General features: G+C 50.0%; 1 protein-coding gene across 4 annotated transcripts in view; it reads left to right on the forward strand.

Annotated features, from left to right (window-relative positions):
• Positions 1 to 13,706, forward strand: part of MAPT (microtubule associated protein tau) — a 60,979-nt gene extending 47,273 nt beyond the window's left edge. For all 4 annotated transcript variants that reach the window (XM_019548453.1, XM_019548455.1, XM_019548454.1 and 1 more), the window contains 4 exons: positions 5,071 to 5,163; positions 8,941 to 9,022; positions 9,487 to 9,599; positions 13,220 to 13,706. In XM_019548453.1, coding sequence (XP_019403998.1) covers positions 5,071 to 5,163; positions 8,941 to 9,022; positions 9,487 to 9,599; positions 13,220 to 13,435 — 504 coding nt within the window. In that variant the 3' untranslated portion in view covers positions 13,436 to 13,706. The remainder of the gene's footprint in view (positions 1 to 5,070; positions 5,164 to 8,940; positions 9,023 to 9,486; positions 9,600 to 13,219) is intronic.
• Positions 13,707 to 22,878: the final 9,172 nt, after the last annotated feature.

A 22,878-nucleotide genomic window follows, 5' to 3' on the forward strand; every position in this document is an offset into this window, starting at 1 on the left:
ACTGTTGTTTTCTCTGTGGATTAGTATCCTGTGTTACAGCCAAACAGTTTTTTAGGGATTTGTCAAGTCTGAAAAGACAAGCGACTCATCTGGGGTGTCTAGATGCTGCTACCTGTTAACTTTCCTTCCAGTCAGGCTGACCAGATGTCTGGATGGAAGCGATGGACTTAAGAGATAAGGCTGGGATTTTCAAGGAAGCTGAAGGAGTTAAGGAATTGGGTGTCACACTCCATGTGAAATGCCAACTTTAGAGTAGTTCTGGATACCTTCTGGGTGGTGTTTTCAGAAGCATTTCAGTGGTTTAGGAACCCAAGTTTCAAAGAAAGCTGGAAGTGACTTGGGTGCAAAAGCCCCTTAGATGTGTTTAAAAAGGTGCCTGTTGATGATGCAATGCATCTCTGGTGTTAGCTGACTACCTTCTGTCTGGGCTGGCCAGGGACACCAGCTCAAAATCCAGTCTGAAGTGAATTCCCTTCCACTTAAAAGTCATGAGAACAGACTCCTAATGTCTTCAGGATCTGCTGTGCTTTCCTTAAGGACAGGATGCTAGAACTTGTGAATACAAGATCACAAACTGGTCTGAAAGCTTCTGCTCACTTATGTTGGATTTTGCAGTTCCCAGGAGCGCAATGAGGAAAGACATTGTGCAAACAGAAGCCCTTAGGAGCTATGTCCAGACCCTTTTCTCGATGTCCTTTTTCACTGTCACTCTGACCCTTCCCTCCACCCCTTCAAACTACCTCTTAGACTTCAGGCAACTTGGTCCAATTCTACTCTCAGAAGTTTGCCCTGGCAGTCAGCCACCCTTGGGGCACCTGAGGGCAGACTCTGGACTTGCATCTGACATAGCATCACAACTTCAGACATTTTGGGATCAGAATGGGATGCTGGCTTGAAGGGAGCAGTTTCAGAAGGAAATTTTTGTGGGCATAGGCTGGTAGATGTCTATCAGGAGAGTTAATTTATGGAAATAACAATAATTTTCCAAACCAAAGAGCCCCCTGGTTGCACATGTCCCCTATTTTGGACTCTGTTGTAACCAGCTTAAAAGGGAGAACTCCGCAGGGATGTTCTGTATGTGTGTGTGCAGGTGGGTATGTATGTTTTGCAGTGGAGGGGAGTGCTGCATTGGAATTGGGCTGCCAGCGAAACTAAAATGGTTCTTTTAAACATGAACAAAGAAAGCAAGTGTTGATCCCCGAGACCTTCAAGAAATAGAAAAAGGAGTGAATGACAAGCAGTCAGGCAGTAGCCTTCCCCCACATGCATCATTCTTCCCATTGCCTGCAAGGCAGGTCGCAGAAAAGAGACTGGTCACCCTCTCTGAAGAGCATGGGGCTCCAGAAACTCTCTGAGGGCTGGAAGCACATGGAAGAGACCAGGTAGACCAGGGGTAGGCAAAACACAGCCCACGGACTGGATCCGACCCACAGCTGCACCCCCAGTGCTCCCTGCCCACTCATGCCGGGGCAGCCTGCTTCAGGCTTCTCCTGGCTCTCGCCGGTCCAGGCCCTGGCCAGCCTGCAGCTTCTGGCTGGGCTGTTCCTGGCGTGGCTGCAGCTGGGTGCTGCTCTCTGCATTCGTTGCCTCCAGCAGCGGCTCCTGCTTCTGATCTTGTTCCTGCTGCACCACACCATGCCGTGCTGCGCTGCTCCAGGTGAGCAGTTTCAGCCAGGCAGCTCCTACCCCAGTGTGCAGGGCTTCAGCTTCAGCTCCCAGCTGCCTTCCAGCTGGAACCAGAACTCCATGCACCTTCCAGGAGCAGCACAGCATGGCAGGAGCAGGAGGAGGAGCTGCTGCTGGAGGTAGGGCCTGCACAGCAGTGCCTAGCCAGGCACTGGTGCGGTGGGAGCACAGTGCAGGCTGCCTGGGGTGAGGGGGCTCAGCCTCTTGTGGAGAACCACGGGGGCAGCGTGGACTGCACCACCCAGGCATGCTCTGCTGCACATGCCTCCCTCCCACCCCCTTATGGCTCCCAGGATCTAGTGCCCAGGCAAACCTGTTCCACAGACGCATACACACATATCACCTCCCCCTCCACATGCACCTACAACCCAAAGGCAGGGGCATGTGATCCCAGCCTCTCCTGCTCCTCCCACTTCTGAACACTGTTCCTTGCCTGCCCCATGGTGAGTTGTTGCCAGGACTGGAAGAAAGCCATTTTGAGTGCCTGTTAATGCAACTGAGTGGCTCAGTAAATATGTCACACTGGAATTTATATAGGTTGCATATATGCCACTTGATTTGACTTTTCCATTTAAATAAAAAAATGAATATTCTACTAGCACCTTACCAACTAGATACACATTTTACTTTTCACTGCACTTTATTACGTGGCTTTTGGAGTTGGTGCTGGGTTGCAATGAAGATGCTGCTGACATCAGTCACCCTTGGCAGATGCACCTGAGCAGAGCTGATATGCCCTCCTAGATTTCTGTATGATTCTTCAGACTGGATAAACTGGTGGTTCCTCAACCTTTTACATCAGTTGACTGCTGTCAACCCTCAGCACTTTTCACAAACCTTGAAGCAGTCTTATCAAACTTTTAGTTGAAGGAAGGTATGTGATGTGCTCCGGGCCTCTTCCGGAATAGTGGTCTCAGGTCATGGTAACATCTGGATAAGCTTTTCTTGAAGGCTTTGCATCAAAAAGCTACTTTTCAGCGCACTGCCAAAACACCTGCTGTCTTTGAAATTGCAGTAGTTCAGTGGTTTTAAAGTGAAACATCCACTTGCCATTGTGTCTGTTTTCATTACTTATTTCCCCTTTGAAATCGGCTCCCTTTCCTCTGGAGCACTGTGGATGCTGGAGGATCAAGCAAAACCCTTTCATGGCCCCTTGCTGGAGAGCACCACTGCTGCTTGCCATTGCAAAGATTTTCAAGTGCTCTGGCAGGGGTTTGTGTAGAGGATGGCCATGTATCTGTATGGCACATAAGAGCTCTGAATTTGAAGTGCTGCAGCCTACAAGGAACACAGGAGCAGACAAAAAAAGCTGGAGTTTTGTTGTGCACAGCAGCATGATCTAGCAGATGAAGCGCAGGACGGAGAGAGCTAGAAATGGCCTAAGGTATCAACTGTTTGCTGAATGTTCAAGGTATTTTTCTGCATCCCCTAAATTCAGTAGAATGGTACTGAGGATGGCCTGGTTTGCTTTGGAAAGGCAGGCAGCAAATGATAGGAAAGAAAGGGAAATAAAGGTGCTGGAGACAGGGGCCTCTTTGAACACACTGTGTTGGAGGTGATGTGTCCTCTGTGTTATTTAGGAATCTGTAGTGCTGAAGAGTCACTGATGAAAATGCCTTGGTGTTTAAAAATCCACCTCTGCTGAATTTGTTCCTGGGTTTTCAGAATGAATTGTCTCAGGGCTCAAAAAAAGAAAAAGAAAGTACCACACAAGCGGTTTCATCAGTCCTCAATTTTTCTATCCCATTCATTAACCTTTTAAAACAAAGTGTAGCCAGGAAGGGCCCTCAAATGTAGCCTGTTGCTGCTAATCATTAAGCCTGCAACAGCCCAGATGCTTTCTGAAGTGTCAGACCCACCTGCATTTATCTTTGCAACATCAAGGACCTCATGTTTGGCTTGATATAATGTGGTCATTTCCTAGAGTGTGGTGCCAGTACAATGCGATGGTTCTCATTTCTAGTCAGAGTTATTGATGCTGCTGCTACAAGTAACTCTTTCCTTGTGAAATAAACTTATGCCTTGTCTACATGCAGCTTGAGTGGTGTAGTTTAAGTTGCACCTGGGCAGGGGGTCCAGTTATCTTGATGTAAAGATGTTTGTTTATGCCCACAGAGTTTTAAAGCCAGAAGGATCATTAGATCATTTAAGTCCAGTGCCAGGCAAGAAGAAGACTGTATCATGGTGATGTGAGGCATGTTTATGCTGGCATCACTAGGTCCATACTAGAAACTGTATCAGTATAGACCATTTGAGTAAATAAATCACATGACATATTGAAATAATGACATTACATCTGTGCGTAGCCAGGTCTCCCTTTGTGGGGACAGGGCAGACTTCGAGAGTTTCCCTGCAGGTTGTAGCTTGAATTTGCCTGGGTAGGTATGTTATATGCCTCTAGGCATGAATTACAGCAGAGATGACAAATCCCTTCTTCAGCTTCAGCTGTTATGGGCCCATACTCATCCATGATTTAAAACTCTATGAAGTGGGCAGGCTTCGGTCTCTGTTTCATGATGTTCTCCCTTTTGGGCATCTGGTGGGGTCTTGTGCACACCTGAAGTGCTGCCGAACTTGACTGCCTGCCTGCACGTACTGCAGTTTTCCAGCATATACATCACACCACCAAAAACATATCAAATTGTGGAGGAAAGTTCTTAATGTAAATTTGACTGAATTTTGGTCACCTCTATTGCTGTGATTTCAATATCCTTTTTTTTGTTGCATACTTTTTAATGTGTAAATCATGCTTTAACTTCCCACCTCTATTTCTTTTTGGGGGAGAACATGTAATATACCAGGAATTGCAGTACCTGCAAGCTCTGAACATACTGCTTCTTCGGGCTTTGTGCTCTTCCCAAATGTTTCCTGCAGTTTGCCGTCATTCAGTGCTCGTGCAGCATTCAAAGGCAGGGCTGCAGTGCCCCTAAGGATGGGTGGGAAGCTGCCTTGTGCAGATTGATGCCACTCTGTGGCTGGGCAGCATTTGTCTCTGAGGATTTGCCTGTCTCATTGGCTACCACATCAGAGGTGGTTCCTACCATCTTCATGCAGATTCTCACCTCACCACACCCATACCCTCCTGCTCAGCATGTTCCCCTCTGTGTGTGGCAAAGGCGGTGCAGAGAGCTGTTTTTGGTATGTTCTCTTACCTTGTAGAATAGGGCCGCCTGTGCTGGAGACAGATGATTCCCATTGAGTGCAATCTCTGGGCTGCTCACCTTTGCCAGTCACTGGAGAATCTGCCTTCAGCTTCCTTGAGCAGAGAGAATGCAGCATTGAACCAGCACATGATCGTTGGGAGCTTCCTTTTTGAGTCAGTTAACGTGTCATTGGTCTGGAGACAGTGATGCTGTTACTCATGTTCTTTTCTGGCTATCGAAGGTGCAGATTGTTAATAAGAAGCTGGACCTTGGCAGCGTTCAAGCCAGGTGTGGCTCAAAGGATAATATCAAACACGTCCCAGGAGGCGGCAGTGTGAGTACCTTCACACCTTGATGCACTGTAATAGAATTGGCATGACTCTGCACTAACCCGCCAATGCTATCTCTAGTGACCGCGTGCTCAGATAGCGATTGGGGACGTGCGATGAATTAACTCATTAACATGGAAGACCCAGTTAGATAAAGTCTAACAAGTCCTGTACCTGCTGTTGCCTAGGCAGAGCTAACTAAAACCCTTCTAGAATGAGTGGAAGAGAACAGCCCAGTTAATCCAAAGGTTTCTGGGTGTCTGGAAGTACAGGTGCTTTATTGCCTGCAGAGCAGAATAACACTAACAGGTATTAGGTGACTATTAATGCTTGCCACATGCTGACTAGGACTGTAGATGGATATTTTCTGACATGCAGGCAAATAGAAGCCCTGTTTTTATTTCCCGCTGAAATTGCATCAGACATGAAGGGCCAGTCCCCAACCAGATTTTGATATGCACTGAAGCAGGTATAATCCATGGGTTGCATGGTCCCTTCATGGAATATCCCTCCAGCATGCTTTAGGCAGGTGCTTACAGGAATTGGTCACAAAGCATTGCTGGACTCACAGATTTGGATGTAGAAGTTTACTACTCTCTACAGGTCCAGGCAATGTTTCTGCCTCCCTTTTTAATCTGAAGTAGCCAAATTCATCTCTCAGTTACACCATCAGAAATCAGAAGTATTTCTCCTAAAATCAGGGAGCTTACATCAGTGTTTCTGAAAGCAGAATTTAGCTCTTGGAGAGAAGATAACAGACCCAAGTGCAGATGTCACAGAAATGGTCACCAGCATGTCCCTAGAGAGGTGGGCCCTCCCTGCCCTGTGTGACCAGCATCTGGGAGCTGTCCTGCACTCAGCAGAAGGCCCTCAGTCTTTTCAAACAAATGTAAAACAAAAAGGGAAGTACATTTCCCTCCGGCATTCTGAAGGGTCAGTCACTCAAGCCTTCGAAACACAACTGGGCTTGCCACTGGATGGTTAAATAGGTTGCCATTTGTTTATGTCTTCAGTGGCCAAAAGAGCTGGCCCATCAGAGGTTAAAGCACTCCCTGAAATTAGTCTCCTGCCTGCTTTGGAAGAGGGATGGGGGCTGCACATTCTCAGTCCTGGCTTTTACCCCAGATCCACGGTGCTGCCACCATGTGTTTTGTCAGAGGCCAGCACTTGTCCCGTGCACCCTGTTCCCTGGCTTCTGATTAAGTCTAATGTAGGCAAGTGAATTCCTGCTCCTCACCCATGAGAACACAGCCAGTGAGTGGAAAATGAGCTGTTGCTACAGCAACATACTTTTTTCCTTTAAGCTGACAGGGCAAGCAGTGCAGCATGACCCTCTAATACTGCTTCCCCAGCAAGAGGCATCAAGGAAAGGAGTCCTGCCCCTGAAGCTGGGCTCTGGCCATTGGTGACGTGTAGGGGATGCACATGCAGCCCCTGAGAGAGGCTGCGCGCCCCTTGGAAGCACCATCCGCGAAACTGGAAGTGCCGGCAGAAGTGCTGGTGGTTCTGCACTCAATGATCGGCCGCAGGGGGACCCCCTGCCCCCCCAGACTGATCGGCCACAGGGAGAACCCCCCCCCCCCCATCAGTGATCTAGTGCACCCCCAGACTTGGGAGGAACCAGTCACCCGTGGCTCTGGCACATCTCTCCATGTGTCCATTGTCCTCCCCTCTGCCACTTAAGATCTGTAGAAGGTGCCAAGAGAAAGGCAGAGAAGTGCTGTTTGCACATTGCTTTGAAGGTGGCCAGCGCAGAGGATGCCAAGTCTTGCTCTGAAATCACTCCTTATAGCTCACAAATGTCTGAGTCAGGCTTTTATCACGTGGTTTTTGGTTCCAGCTGAAAGCAATGGTGTGTTCCTGGGAGGCACAGGGGAGCTCTGGGTACAACAGTGTCTCCTGTGCCTTGAGTCTCCTGTTCCTTGCCTTGTTGGACAAAGTTCAGCTGTAAATCTGTATGTGGGTTAAAAGAGCGATTTTTCCTGTCTGCGTGCTCATTCCCAGTGTTCTCCCCCGTGAAGCCAAATCCCAGGATGTTCTTCTCTTCCATTTTCTCTCTCCCTTGCATGTGAGATGTGCCCTTTGGTCTTTGCATGCAAGAACTACGTACTCAGATGTGTCTCGCTCTGACTGTGTTTTGAGCTGCCAGGGGTTGTGACACGCTAGCTTTAATTAACCAGAGCTCAGATATTCAGTGGGTGAGGATGTCAGTCTTCCGGCATCTAAAAATATAAGTTTCAGGTTAAATGTTTCACCATAAGGCTGATGCCTGCCAACAAGCCATGTGTGCACTGCTTTCAGACCTGGCTCAGAATGAATCTTGAGCACCTTTTTTTGACAGAAAAGAGAGACTTTCCAGGTGGGAACTGGAAATGGCAGCAATGTGAGCTGTGCTCTTCTGGAGATGGTTGAGTGAAAGACTAGGGGAAGCATGTTCAGTCCACAGCATCCGAAGCTGAAATGCATCCTGCCTGTGCAACAAGCACCTGCCTGGTGCTTGAACTGTCAAGCCAGCACCTGCAGCTTTGGAGCCCCCAGGCCTGTTTCCAGACAGAGTGACTTCATGCAGATAGCAGGCCAGCCTCTTACCCTCCCAGAATGGAGGGACTTGGTATTTAGTTTTTGGATGTATTTTGTTTTTGGAGGCACAGTTTTCATGGTGAGTAAGGACTGGGCTCATAAGATCTGATGGTCCAGTAACTTTCAGGTCCAGAATAACTAGCTGCCAGCCAAGCCTTCCTTGTGCTGGTGTTACACAGTCGTGTTGCCAAAAAGTAACCTGGTTTAAAGCAACTCGGAGATGGCGCCTTTCCCTCCTGTATTCTGCTCCTAATGTGGCTGGTGTGTGTGTGTGTGTGCTCAGATTCCTCTGTCTCAGATCATCTCAAGTCTAACCTGTTACCAGCTTGTTCCATGTTTTCAACTGTGGCATTTAGCTCGCAATTTAACTGCTAAGCAAGCTTCAGCCTAACTGTCCATTTTGTGTGTAATTGCAACGGTCTTGCATAACCAGTTCACATGTTTCCAAAGGCTGATACGACATATCCAAAAAACTCCAGATGCTCAGTGTCATGTGATGAGAAATCTTAGAACTTGGTGGTTTGAATGAAATGGTTAGATGCTGCATTCAGACATGTAACATTTTTTAAAAAGTCACTTTAAATAATAATACATGCTACTGTTTTAATGTCCTGCATTAGAGCAATCACTTAAATATATTTTCCTGCACTGTATTTATTATTTGTATTATTTTAAAACAAACAAGCCCTTTAATTCCATTTCCGCATTTTCAGAAATGCATATTACAGTCATTTAAAAAAAAATGCTGTGCCCATTGACCATTTCTATTCTTTCAGTTTTTGAGGACATAGAGTTTAAGTTTTACATCAGCAAAGGTATTTATTTTATTATTTTTACATTTCTCTCTAGTCTTTCTCTTTGGAATGATTTTTATAATGTGAAACTTGATTAATCAGCATTCCACTTTTTTTCTTTTCACTGAAGCACTTTATTAAACTGCCTCTCCTTTCCCCCTCCCAGGAGAGGTGATCTTATGCATGCCGACATTTTAGACAGGTTACTGCACATGGGCTTTAACGATTTCACAGTTTCTGGTGGCAACTTCTTCTGTAATTGCTGGTGTATTAATAAGCTGGGAGTCTAAACTGCTTTGTCTCAAATACAGATCAGGCTCCGGTGTTTTTTACCCCCTCTCCCCTTTTGTTAAAAAATCATTGGTGGTGCTAAAAATTGCATGTCCTTTTCCTTTTTTATATGACCAGGTGCAAATTGTTTACAAGCCAGTAGACCTGAGCCACGTGACATCCAAATGTGGTTCCTTGGGCAACATTCATCATAAACCAGGTATTGCTCCTGACTTCTTAGTGCCCAGGGGGTATTCCAGGGGCTTTCCCAAAAGAGCTTGTCACATCATGTCAGTTGTTTAGGTTGCACGTGTTGTGGGGAAGGAGGGGAGGTAAAGTTGGCTGTTCTGCGTGTTTACAGCCCTGGGTGCAGCAATGCTGACGTTGATATAACTCCTTTAAGGGCTGCCATCATGAGAAGTTGCAGAAGAGGATTACGTGGCCACTTACCCAGGACAGCATGGACTTTGCACATGCTACCAGTGATTCAGTGCATGCAGTTGTCAGTTGGATCATGGGCTCCCAGCCTTCTCCCAAGGTTGCACCCCCGGTGCACAACATGCAGCACACTTCAGGCAGTCGTGCCATGTTACGCATGTGAGGCCCACAGAGGCCATGAATGCAGGCATAGACCACTAGCTGCCACCTCCTGGCAGCCATTCACATTTTTGCTTTCTCTTCCAGGTGGTGGCCAGGTGGAGGTGAAGTCTGAGAAACTGGACTTCAAAGACAAGGTGCATTCGAAAATTGGGTCATTAGACAACATCACCCATGTTCCTGGAGGGGGCAATAAAAAGGTAGGATGTTGCCCAGGACCGAGAGTTTTCCCAGTCCTTGCAGGGCCCTGTGCTCCGTGCCCCCTCAAGTCGGGGGCCAGCCATTGCTGTAGCAGCTCTGCACATCCAGCCCCTGTTGCACCAAGGCCTCCTCTTCTCTGAAGGTGAGGTTCTGCTGGTTGCCTTGCCCTCGCTCCATTCACAGCATCACAAACAAGTGTGTGCAGCTGCTAAAACAGGCCACTGTCCAAGCTGAGCACTGCTGCTGCCCATTAGAGATCAGGGTTTAAAGGATGTCATCCTTAAAAAGTAGGACTCCTGCTCAGCCCCGTGGCCTCAGACCTCTGCCCAAGTCAGTTGGACTTCAGGTCACAGAAGCACGTTGCTTAAGATGGATGCAGACCTTCTGACTGAGGTGGTCTTCTACACGTGTTAAAATTATCCAAAAGCACTACAGCATGTGCAGTAAGGAGCCACCCCTTACACACACACTCTGTGGAGCCATAGTTACAAACCGAGCCTTGTGCATTTGGGTGTTTCTCTAGAAGGACAGCTTTGCAGGTGAGCCAGCATTTCAGAGACAAGGTCTCTTCCTGCTGCCAGGCAAAACAGCTGAGCCATAGAGCTGCAAGATATCCGACAGCCCGGTGTGTGTGTGTGTGTGTGCGTGTGTGGGGTAACTTAGTGCTATAGTTGCAGAAAGCAACCTCAGCATGGAGAAACGTTTCACTTTGGGTGGCGAGTTTGGCCATTCAGCAGGTGGGGGTGGGCATGATTAATGACTGAATTCTTGTTAAACGGAGCGCTCTACGTCCAAGCTTATCTTTAAGCAGGCCAGCAGTTCTGTGGCCTTTAGTTAGGTTGCTCAGGCAGTTGTGCAGAAGGGCTGTGTTGTCTCTGGGCCTAACATTTCCAGAACTGTGCCACAGAGCATGTTGGAATGGCAGACATCAGATCCTTTCTTTTATAGCAGTTCCCTTGACTGACAGTGCATTTGGACCATCTCAGCATCTGCTTTACCTGCCATTCAGTGGTCCAGCAGAGCAGGGTGCAGAGTGGCTTTCTCAGTGTCCCATGAAGGGTGCAGCCTGTGTGTACCTACACTACCTTGAGGCTGCAGATCAAATACAGATATAGTTAGTCTGATTGACTGTCAAGCTGGGCAGACTGCCCGTGACAGCGAGCAGCATTTTAAAAGTATCTGGAGCCATGCTTAAATAGTGACTGCAGGTCTTGAAGGAATAAAGAACGTTCCTCATTAAATCAGAGTCCTGAAGAAGAGACTTTAATTTGAGATGCCACTGATCCTGTATTATATAAAAACTAAACGCTATTTGAAGCCATCCTATTGAGTCACGGTGCTATGACCCCATCAGGGCCGTGCACCCACTCGCCAGCTGAGACTGAAGAAAGCACAGCAGCGAATCCTGCTGGCCTGGGGGGTGCTTGGGACAGTGGCACAGATGGTTGGATTGTTGCACTAAAGTGATCCAAGGGAAGGTTATTGGTGTCCCTGGTGGTTCAGCATTGCTTCAAGGAGAGGTTGGTTCTGCTTCAAGTCCTGTTCTTCAGCACTTGGTTCAGCACTTTCTAAACATCATGAACATTTTTTCCAGCATCTTTCTTGGCATCTTCCAATGAGCTCCCCAGCCTCTCTGACAGAGGGGTTTCTGGCTTCCTCCCCCATCCCTCGCAGCCATGGTCATAAGCTTGCCCTGTGCCACTGCTGCTCCCTCTGCTGGGCTCCCTTCTCTGCTCTTTCTTCATCTTTGTGCCATGTCTGGCTTGAAGACCTTGGCTTTTAGAGAGGGGCGTGGCAGCTCTCTGCTCAAAAGTTGCATACAGACTCTAAGAGTGTGGCTCCCTGCCTTCTATGTGGCTGTCACTCACATGCCCAGGAGGGAACTTCAGTCATGGGAGTTGGTCCAGTCGTGTCTCCCTGATGCTGGAATTTTTTACTTTTGGTCACTTAGGTTCACATGTGCTCTGTCCAGGCCAGATGCACCCTGTAGCTGTCTCCCATGTGTCCCACCACTGTTCTCACCCATGTGCATGGAGCCACTATCTGTCAGCACAAATCCCAGCAAGTGGCACTCCCTCTTTGTCCCCATAGGGGTGCTTGGGCAGCCTGCAGTCTTCCTGCATGTCTCTGAGCAGGGCAGCTCTGTGTGGGCGAGTTTGATGTGGCCTTGCAAACTCCCACTGTAGCCTACAGGCAGAGCAGCTTGGAGCCTGCTGCTTCATGCATGTGGCCTCAGAGGCTGCTGGTTTTTCTGGGAGCATCCTCTGGCCACATATCCACACAGCACAGGCACTCCTGTCAGGGTAATACTGTCTTCCCTGGGTTCTCTACAAGGCTGCCAGGTATGCAAAAATCTCTCCCAGTGAAAGAGATTGCAGATTTCTACTTGCTTGCCACTGCACATCCTGTCTGTCTTACCTCTCAGACCTGCTTTGTGCTTTGCAGAATGGCCTTGTGGCCAAACCCCATCATCACGGCCGGCATTGGCTGAACACCGCCCTGCCAGGCAGCCAGCACTGAGCCAGCACACCATGTGGCTGGCACTCCATTAGCGAGGATGCTGGCTGGCAGGTGTGTTCCAGAGTGGTACAGCCCTGTTGTGAACCAGAGCTGGCATTGCTCGAATGCAGGTGGGGTGGCTGTCACCCTTCTGCACTTGGGACCTGCTTCAGATCTTGCCTTCTGGTATCTCCTTTCTCATGCCCAAAGGGAAAGCCATTCTTCCTCCTCCTCACTGCAGAGGCTCTCTGCACTGTCCCCCTCTCTCTTTCTCTTTCTCTCTCTCTCTCTCTCTCTCTCTCTTTCTCTTTCTCTCTCTCTCTCTCTCTCTTCCTGCTGTGGGCCCACTGGGTTTTCCCACTGGGGCATTTTGTTCCTCTCCCCTCCCTCCCACCTCCATTTGGGTTTGGGCTGAGGTCAATCCAGTCAGATCCTGTTGCTGATGTGATGCATTTTGCGCCCTGCTGATTTCTTCACCTGTAGAGAAAGGAGGGGAAGGAAGACGAGAGCGGAGCCCGCAGTGGTGTGACGCACAGTCCAGACTGTGCCGTGCTTCAGTCCCTGGCCCCTGAGCCCTCCATGCCTGAGGAGAGCCAGGTCCCAGAGCAGGAGGAGGAGAAAAATCCCAGTAAGTAGCTCCCTGTCAACTTCCACCTTGGAGCTCGTGCTTCACAGGAGCAAAGGGTGTCCGGTTCATGGACACCTCTGGCTCCCTGAAGGAGCAGTCTCCTGAGCCTCAGTATCTGCACTCTCAGCTGGATCATGCAGTGGTAAATGTTTGCTCTATGTGAACAGGGAAGGTGTTCAGACTGCTGAGCGAAGGCAGGTCCCTCTTGCACCTGCCGCCATATGATGCTACCCTCTGGGGCATCAGTCTGTGAACAGATTGATTCCCACAGCCTCGCTCCCTGTAACAGTGCTGGAAAGGGGGTAGGAAGCACTGGGTTTCCCTTGGTTCTAGTCTCCTCCCTTGCTCCTAGCAACACCCCCTTGGGAGGGCCAGGGTTGACAGAATTAACCAGCTTCACTGTTTAAAAAGTCCCCCTATCCCTCTAAGGCCAGTCCGTGGGCAATAGGCCAAGTGTCCCCCCCGCTCACTCTGTACATCTTCCCATTGCAGATCGAGACTCACAAGCTGACCTTCCGTGAGAATGCCAAAGCCAAGACTGACCATGGAGCTGAAATTGTCTACAAGTCCCCCACCATCTCCGGAGATGCCTCCCCCCGTCGCCTTAGCAATGTTTCCTCCTCTGGCAGCATCAATATGGTGGACTCCCCCCAGCTTTCAACATTAGCCGATGAAGTGTCTGCTTCCCTGGCCAAGCAGGGCTTGTGATCACGTTGCTGTGGGTGGAGAGAAAAGAATTAAAAATCTGGCCTTCTTCCTCTGTTCCTTTTACAGCTGCTTCCCCCACCCCCTAACTGGTTAAGGATTTAACCTGCTTTTATTATTCATTTTGCTCCAGCTCCAGGACTTGAAAACCAGTCACTGCATTGGGTTCAGTCCCCTCCTTTCCCAGCTGGGGTTAGCCACGTTCAGAAACAAACCCCTTGCAAAACGTGGGTTTGACTCCTGGGTGGGTTAGGGCTTCTCCTGTCTAACTGCAGAGAACAAGCCTGGTGCCTGTTCGCCCCAGCCACACCATGAGGCCTGCCCCATCCCACCACCCAAAGCATCCGCAGCCCTGCGCTGCACCGGATCACTCCTCTCCTTTGGTTTCCTGCAGCAGCAGTTCTCTGGGGCCTGCTGCCCCCTGCTGGGGACACTGGGTGCTGCAGACATGCTGGGAACAAACCCATGCAGGGGAGGAAAGGAAGGTGTTTGCCTTCTGGGGGGATGTCCTGGGGCTGTGGGGGAGGGATTCCAGTAGCAATTTAGATTTAATTAAATTTCGTCTCGTTTCTTGTGCCAGTCACCCTGGCCAAGAAACTGATGGACCCCCCCATCCTGGGGGGAGGTTCCCAGGCCTGGGCTCTGGCTCCTTCACCTTCTCTCACCCAGAGGCACCAGGCTTCTTCCTGAGACCCAACAGAACTGACTTTCAAGTCCTATGAGCAGCAGCAGCTCCCCTGTGCTCCGGTACCCCCGGGACACTCTTGAAGGCCGTAGTGGCCCCAGCAGCCCCCCGTTCCTCTTAGAGCCGGTTCTGTTCTCTCTGCAAGGATCTCATGTTTTCTGTTTTTACTAACATCTGGTTTTAGGGCTACTACTTTTAACTCTTTGTATTAACGACAACCGCTAATGGCTGCTTCTTTCTCCCCACTCATTCCTCTTACGAAAGGATCTTGGCTCCTGTCCTTGGCAGAGACCTCTTTCTCTAGTCAGCTGTGTGACCTTGGGCTGCATGTCTGGTTCACCAACCCTTTCCATTGCTCATGCCCATGTGACTGTGTCCTGCACGCAGCGTGCGTCTGGCATGCGGGGAACCCAGGAGTCCGGGCACTTTGTAACATAGCCGCATGCTCTGAATGTTGGGTGGGGGACCTGCTTTAAGAAAGCGGAGTTGCTGGGGCTGTATCCATGAAACCCTTGGGGACAGGGCAGTTACTGGGCAGGATAAATTTACCCCCGCACTCCCCCCACCCTCCCCTTCTCCCCCATCCCCACAGGCTTTCTGTTCTCACTATAGCTAGATGAGTGCCTGGCAGGCTGGACAGCTTGGCTCTTGTGAGCTTTTTGGGGTTCTTTGGAGGCTGCCTGCACGGTTTCTGGGGAGTTGCTCTGTCTAGGTGCTGCCGCAAAGTGAAAGTTCTCTGTCGGTGCCAGGACATGAACTTTGTATGTGGCCTTTGGGCCTGTGGCCTTTGGGCCCACTGGCCTACTCTGTGCATGTTCTGGGGCTTTCATCCCAGCCCTGGCCCTGGAGGCACCCTTTTGCTATAACTACAAGTAACAGCTGGAGGTTGAGCATGGTCCTTGCAGAGAGCAAATCTTGAATGTATTAGAGTGAGAGGAAGAATGTAGGACCTTGCTCAGCAAGCAGAGAAAAAAGGAAACTTTTTGAGTGAGACAGCTGGGAGCTGCAGGGTGTCTCATAAGTGTACCAATAACAAAGCTAAAGGTGTGCGTTCTTTTTCTATGAACAGTAGAGGAGGATGGGAGCCAAGGAGCTGGGAGCAGATTGTGTCCCCTTCACTTGCTAATTCTCCTGGCAACTGGACAGAGACCTTTCTTCTTTCAGCAGACAGGGTTTCTATTGATGGAAACTGCGGACTCCTCAAACCCATGTGCTGCCCTGGACATCCCCCTTCACTTCCCCTTCCTGCTCCACCAGCCATTTCAAGTGATGATGACGCTAGGGTTTCTGGGCTCCCTTAGGCGAGAGATGTTCTCTGAGCGGGCGTCCCCCTACTTTTGTCGGAGTGAGGCATTTCTGCAGGGGCTGTGGAGTCTGTGAATATAGGTTTTTTTCCCTTTGGCATCCCCTCGTGTTGTATAGTTGGATTTGTCTGTATATGCTTGGAAATTGCCAGGGTGACAATTTGGTTTTATATACATATAATATATATATATATATATATTAAAAAAAAAAAAAAAAAAAAAAAAGCATGTGTTGTAAAACACTCTAAGTAGGTTTGGACCTGCCACACGTGGCCGCCTGCGTACAGCTGAGCTGGAACATGGGCAGAGGCACGTTTCCACACAGTCCAGATCAGACAGGGGCTGAGGTCTTGAAAAAGTTTCCAGTAAATGCCAGGTGGCCGAGTGGCTGTTGGCACTGCCCCTGCATAGGGGTGGGGGTCCAGGTGCTGCCAGGCTCTGGCCTCCTGTGCCTGATGCATATTATTAGTCAGGTAGAGGCACTTGCTGCGAGGTGGTGCAGAGTTTGAAAAGCCTGGCCCACTGGCCTACTCTGTGCATGTTCTGGGGCTTTCATCCCAGCCCTGGCCCTGGAGGCAGGTTGTTCTGTGGTTCTTTTCCCTGCAACTGTCTTCCACAGGCAAGGGCTGTAGGGGATGTTGTGTGAGTGTCTCCTTGTGGTGGTAGGAGCTCCGTGTGCTCAGTGAGGATCTGATTGGATTAATATTTGTCCTCCTTCCCATTCCCCCCCAAAGAGGTCTTGGTTTCCAAAGAGGGGCTGGAGCGGAAGTCCCCTGCATGGTGGGTCATTGTTCAAGGTGGGTGGCGGAGTGACTCCATGCATCACCGTCTGAGCTGAGAGTAAAGCCAGGAGGGACATCCAGGCTCTCTAGGCCATCCGGACTTGGATTTCACAGCAGGAGCATTATCCCCTGCTCTCAGTGCTATGGGCAGGGGAGGTAGAGGGAAGGAACATTGCCTTGCCCATTCCCCACACCTGGTCCCCTTGTGCAAGGCAGTCCAGCAGCTTTTGCACTATTGGCTGTTGTGCAGCGTCCCCAGCCTGTGGGTGACTTTTGTCAGCACTCAACCTGTTAGAAAAGTACCACCTGTACCAGGCACAGGTCCTTGCTAGAACAGCTGCAGTGATGTGGGCTGGCTGGGCCAGGTCCAGCCTCCTCTGGGGGTCTGTGCTGGCTCACAAGGCCCTACCCCTGCAAGCAGGGGCTCCAAAGCATCCTCCAATTTGGGCCATTTAACCCCTTTCCCCCTCATCTGATAACTGCTGCTGGAATGCAGTGGGCTGGTAAGCGATGTGGCTGAGAAGTTGGGGACAGGTATCTATTGCACATCTCCTCCTACAGGCAGTGGCACTTGACTCCTAGCACACATCAAGGGGAAGGGGTTGGATGCTGCAAACTAACCCCCCCAGTTAGCTGCACTTTGGGCATGGTGGGGTCAGCTCAGTGCTGCTATGGGCCTCTGGTGCTGGGGAAGGGAACCTGCTCCAGGCAGCTTGGACTCAAGAACCTCAGCTCAGCCCCTTCCCCAGCACAGCCCAATATGAGGGCATTGAACCCCAGTACCATAACTGGGGAGGACCAGGAGGTGACTGGGGCAGCCCTCGGCACTTCCTGAGGGGGTTGGAGAAGCACAGAAACAGCTGCCCCTGGAGTAGTAGCTGAACAGGTGGCTGTGATGGGCACCCAGCAACCAGCCCTGCCCTGCTGCTGGGCTCTGCCTGTCAAACCCAGCGTCCCCAGGTTCTTGGCTTGTTTGCAGCCCTGAGAGCAAACAAAGATTTAAAACAAGAGCAGGTTATCGCCTCTGCCTTTGTTCCTACGGCAACAGTCAGAACAGGAAGAAGGCTGCTGGCCTTGGTAGAGGCTGTGTCTGAAGGTACCAATTCTTGTTCACACCAGCAAGCTGGAGGTCTATTGCCCCTACTTGCCCGCGTGGTGCATGGCGTGTTTGAACCACGTGGGGTGAGGTGCTGCAGTGTTATGGGTGCAGGACCAGGCTGCTTGGATGTGCTTGGTCTGGGGTGACATGGGCAGGGCTTGAAAGAGGCTGACACCCTTTTGCATGTCAGTACTGTAAGGAAGGCGGCTCTGTGCCAGCACTGGCCACCCTGCTGGAAAACGCAGGACACCAAAAACTATATACTCCATCCTGGCTGCAGAGTCCATTCCAGTAACAGGATGGAGAGACCGCGTCTTAACCCACATTCCCGCCCTGCTGCTCGCCTGCGTGGAACAGCTGTGGCCTGATCTGCAGTTCAAGCAGAGCAGGCCCAAGGGTAACAGTTCATTGAAACATGCCCTACCCTTGTGTGCTGGTAACAAGCATCTGTTCAGGGTGCACACAGCAAGGCAATGGCCCAGTTACTGAAACACTTTCTTATTCCCACCTGTAGGACACCTGCTTGCTTGCCCCTCCTGGCATGTAAGATGTACCCACCCTCAAGCATGTGGGGAGGAGAACATAGCTTCAAGGTGGTAGTTTGTGCACTATGGCCAGTACAGAAGGGTTTGCTCCCTCTTCTAACGCCAGTCCAGCAGGCAGAGGTAGGATGTTCAAGGAGGGCAGGGAAGTGTGATGGGGGTGTCAGTGCTAGCACTTGGCTATAGTGCCCTGCCTAGGAGTGGGTATTGCCTACTGAAGCTTCCTTTGTGACAGCAGCTTTACTCCTTTATGGTCTCAGCTACATCCTCTGCAGCAAGCATGGGCCAGTAAGTAAGCCCCTGCTCCTCAGAATGAGCCGTGTCACATGGGTGTGATGGAGCAGCAGAGTCTGAGGTTGCAGGAGAGCATGATCATGACCGCAGCAGGAGCAGCTGATTTGATCCTAGTGCTGCCTGGGGCTGGGAGAGGGCCGTGATCTGTCATGTCCATTGCAGATGTTAAGCTGAGACTTTCTGTGCCTTAATGGATGGCTCATGTCCAGAAGGGTTCTCTCTTTCTTGTTTGCTTGTTCTGATCAGCAAGCTGGGAGCCAAACGGCACATTTTTTTAGGAGCGGGTGAAGGCTCCATGTCCTACTAGCTAAACTCTTCCCTTTAGACCAGGGCTGTTCAACGTCTAACTCCATTAGGGGCTGCACCAGGTGAGTGATGGGCCACTGAGCCATGCCCTATCTACTCCTTGTGCCCATGCAACATGCACCCCCCACCCCAGTGCTGCTTACGTAGCCCCTATTCCCCCTCCACACACACGCACACAGCCTGGATGCACCCTCAGCTCCCTATGCTGCCACACTGCAGCCTGAGGACTGCCTGCTAGCGCAGCCAGTGATGGGTGGAGTGGCAGCCAGGTAAGGCTACAAATTAACTCCTTTTTAGATGTGGGAAGAAATGGAGGGGGGCAAAGGGGTTTGGGGGTAGCAGGTCAGGGGGTTTCTTTTGGCCAACACCTTTCTTTTCAGCAGGTTCTCCACATTTACTCTTTGCCTTCAGTGGGAATGCAGCAAGGGTTGCTTTATAAGCTTATTAGAGAGGCTGGACAACAGGCCAGGACAAGGCTCACTTGAAAGCCCACATCCAGTGTCAAAAGTTCACTTCAGTTGACTCTCTGATTGTAAGAATCTGTATTTAAAGTCTGTGACTCTTTGTATCATTGTAGGATGTTAGGAACAGCTATGATGTGTGCCTCCTAGGTAAAATGAATAAATGAAAGAACCATTGAACAAGTTACCCCTTTTAACCCTTTTCTGCCTCCACTGAAGACTGGTCTAACATGGTCTTAGATGAGCCAAGCTGCACAGTTACAGCCTTGTATGCACCTGCTAGGATGTTCCCTGCCACACCAACCCCCCAGAGCCTGCCTAGGCCCCTGCACTTGGTGCTGTGGGGAATTACTGGCAGACACTACCCCTCATCCTTGGATGAATTCAGCTGTTAGCAGCACATGCACTGAGCTCTTACCAAGTGCCCTCCCACTCCCTACTCCAGCCTATGGCCAGTCTCCTCTTCCCTTTGCATCTGCTGCTCCCAGCCTGTCAACCTTCCTCTCCTGCTAGCATCAGGATCCCCTATTCAATCACATCTGAGCACCCCTCTCTTGCAGCAGAGTGACTGGTTCCAGTTGTCATCCCCTCCCAGCCCATCACACATGCACATTTTCTAGGCATTGCCTACCCAGAACTTAGTCCAAGGCCTGCAGTTTTCTGGTAAATTATCTTTCCGTAAGAGATGGTGCTAGCCCAGTGACATGGGACTAGCTGACCAATTCCCCATCCCCCTGCCTCCCCACTACCTGTCTTGGTCTGAAAAGGGTTAAAATTGGCACTACGACTCAAATCATGTTTCTGAACTCAAAATATGCTTGTTACATGAATTGAAGTGTCGAATGACAATTATGGTGTTTGCAATCCCATGATTCCCTTTAAATTTATGGGGTGAGGGGGTGGGAGGGGGTGATCTCAGTATGACCATCCTAGCTTAGCTTCCTGTCTGTGAATGTCCATAGTGAATTGTGCGTTTTAACAACTGGTTTACACTGTTGCCGTAAAAGTGAATTTGGAAATAAAAAGTCATTACTACAATAAAATGCTGCCGTGCTTCCTCTGTTTGTCAGATGGCAGAAGGGAAATGCTATGCAGCCCATTATGAGTCAAGGCGGGGCCTAGGGTCTCTGCCATACCTCACTTGTATATGCACAGGAATGCTACACCAAAGAGCTGGAGTCAGTGCTATGGCTCAGTCCAAGAGGGAGCATTTATAATGGACTGTAGACAAAGCAGAAGGAATACCCCTACTGCGTGCAAGCTGTGTACACCAGGCAGCTGTCACATGTTCACATTAAGCTCATGCTACTGCCCCTCAAATTCAGCATTCCCTCCAGAGAATACCATACAACTCAGACTCCAGCCATGAACATACCACAACTTAAAACGTGTGCACCACTCACCAAGCATTGCAATTTCCTGCACGTCTCCGCAGCCCTACCTGCAGAGCACAGGGCTTCTGTCTCGAAATGGGAATTTAGGGCCTTGTCTACAACAAATAATGTAGGCTCTGCCTGGCCCGTGTCAATAAAACCCACCTTTAGGTCCTGCACCTAATGAGAAACAGCCTGGAACTGTTGGAGCCCCAGCAGCGTCTAAATCACAAACAAAACATTTCCCCTTCTTCCCCCATAGGTGAGGATTCAGCCACTTTAGAGGCACAGAAGCATCCAGCTGTTAAGGGCAATTCAAGAGGCATGAGGTCTGAATGTATTTAACATGACACAGTCTTGCAGTAGGCCAGATTCTGAATTTTAAATCTGAACAAATAATATTTGAGCTCTGAGCACCCCTTGAGTCCATTGCCATAATGAAGAGCTTTGAATAGGGAACAGAAGAGCTCTTTGAGCTGCAACACCTACTTTGCTGCAATAGCCGAAACCAGACAGTGTATCTGGACAACGCTCACTATCCCACTGCTGCAACAGGAGGAAGTTGCAACTTGCTCTCCTCTGGTGATGTCAGTGTATAGCTCCAGCCTTGACAATTTTTTGCAGCAAAGGCAAATGGGGGCCATCAAATCTACCACAGCTGGCTTCTCTGGATGAACGGACCAGTTAGCTTATAATAGCCCTTTGGATGAAGTCTGTCCTTGTTGGGGTCTGGAGAAGAGCTGTCCTCTCACAGCTTTTCATTTGCAGTCGTGAGCTTCAGCAGCTGCAAGTTACTTCCAAAGTCTTTCTTTCCCCCTCCCCAACTGGGAAATGCTCCAATGCCAAACAAGAGCTTATGCGCTGCTGTGCAAGTTAGTCTCCAAGGCCTTCCTCAAATGCCAGCTCATCACTGTCACTTATTTCTTGATTACAGAAAAACAGAGCAATTCCTTTGCTACGAAGAACTGTGAAAGCCCATAGCACAGCTGCAGGTTCTTGCACACCCACTATTGCACAGCACAGCCCCAGCCCCAGCCCCCAGAGTTGGGAATCACTGCTCCAAGGTACCAGCCTGCCCTGCTGTGTCAAAGTTAAAAGGAGACACAGAACCTCTTTCCCACCTCTCTCCAGAGGCTGCCAGCAGTCTCCTCTCCCTCCTCCCCCCCACTCACCAGCTGTTATTATTACACAAGCGAGACCTCTCCAGACTGGCTGTCCCTGCCTTTGTTGCAGGCCTGGTCGCCACTGACATCGCTACGAAACCTGAGCTGCAGCATTAGCTGTCCTCCTCTGTCTGTGGGATGGAGAAGTGAGAGGCTGCAGCTGTGGTACTGCCCTGGCATCATTCACACTCCCCTGCAGCAAGAGGAAAGGTGGAACCTGAAGCCTGATGTTGCTCATCAGGAAGCAGCTTCAGGGAACAGCATCAGGATGGTTAAAGCAAGGGTCCTGGAGCAGGGAAACTCACACCGTCTCAGACCATCAGTGATGCATCATGTGACCACCCTATAGCCCACTTCCCAAGCTGTAAAATGAGACTAGTACAAACCTGACACAGGGACACAAAAAATAAAAGGCTGGGATTTCAGAGTAAGGCCCAGAGGAAGGTGCCCTAAACTCCCAACTGTATCCCGTGGTGCTGAAGCCTGTTAACAGGTCCTGCATTACAACAAAGCACCAGTGGGAGACACCCTGGTTCCAGTTCCCCTTAAGGAAACAGTGCTTTAGGGAGCGCCCTTGGCTAGGCAAGGTCTGCCCTTCTGACCTGTGCGTGGAACGGAGCTTGCACGTTCTACTTTTCAGGACAGGATGGTTTCTATCATTTGGAAAGAGTCAGCATCTCCTCCACACCCAGCTAGTCATTGGGCAGCCATCCCACTCTACCAACAGCCCTGTGCTCTACTTACACCAGTGAGTAACTTTTCCAACTCAGGCCCATCTCCGTAACATTAAAAAATGAATGTATTACAGTGCTTATATCTCCTTACACAGAGACAAGGCAGGGACAGCCGGTGCTTATCTGCTTAAACTCCTCACACTTCCTGTAACAGCCGTCAAATGATCTTGTGGCACCCCAGGATAACTCATCTCCCTGGTTAAGAATCATTGGCTTACAATCAGACTTCTAACATCTAAGACAAGAGGAGAGAATCAAAGGGCACTTCAATGCTCACCTCCAGAAAACAGTACTTTGGCTTCAAAGCCAAGCCCCCCCACCAGTTGAGGAAATTGGAGAGGCCCCCTCTCAAAAGGCTGCTTAGCAAAGAAGTCACATGGGGCGGTAATAATAGTGACAAGTTATGAAACACCATATAAGCACAAGCAAAAGCCTTGCTGCCCTCAGACCAGCATCCAGCTCCAAACATCTCTTGTCCAAGAGGCTGCAATTTGATTTTTAAGTTATAGGAACCTTTTGCATGCAGAAAACTCCTTAGGACATCACTGGGAACCCAAGCTGCAATACCAGCTTAGTCCCAGGTGCGGTACTGGGGGCACTGCCCATCCCTCTCCAAGCAGAGGGCAGCCTCATCCCCACCCCACCCCTTTTGCCTTGCGTGCTGGTTTGGGAGCCCCACAACAGAGAGCACAGAGCCAGGAGC

The sequence above is a fragment of the Crocodylus porosus genome, unplaced genomic scaffold, assembly GCF_001723895.1.
Source record: "Crocodylus porosus isolate Cpor-Errol unplaced genomic scaffold, CroPor_comp1, whole genome shotgun sequence".
In the NCBI taxonomy this organism is placed as follows: domain Eukaryota; kingdom Metazoa; phylum Chordata; order Crocodylia; family Crocodylidae; genus Crocodylus; species Crocodylus porosus.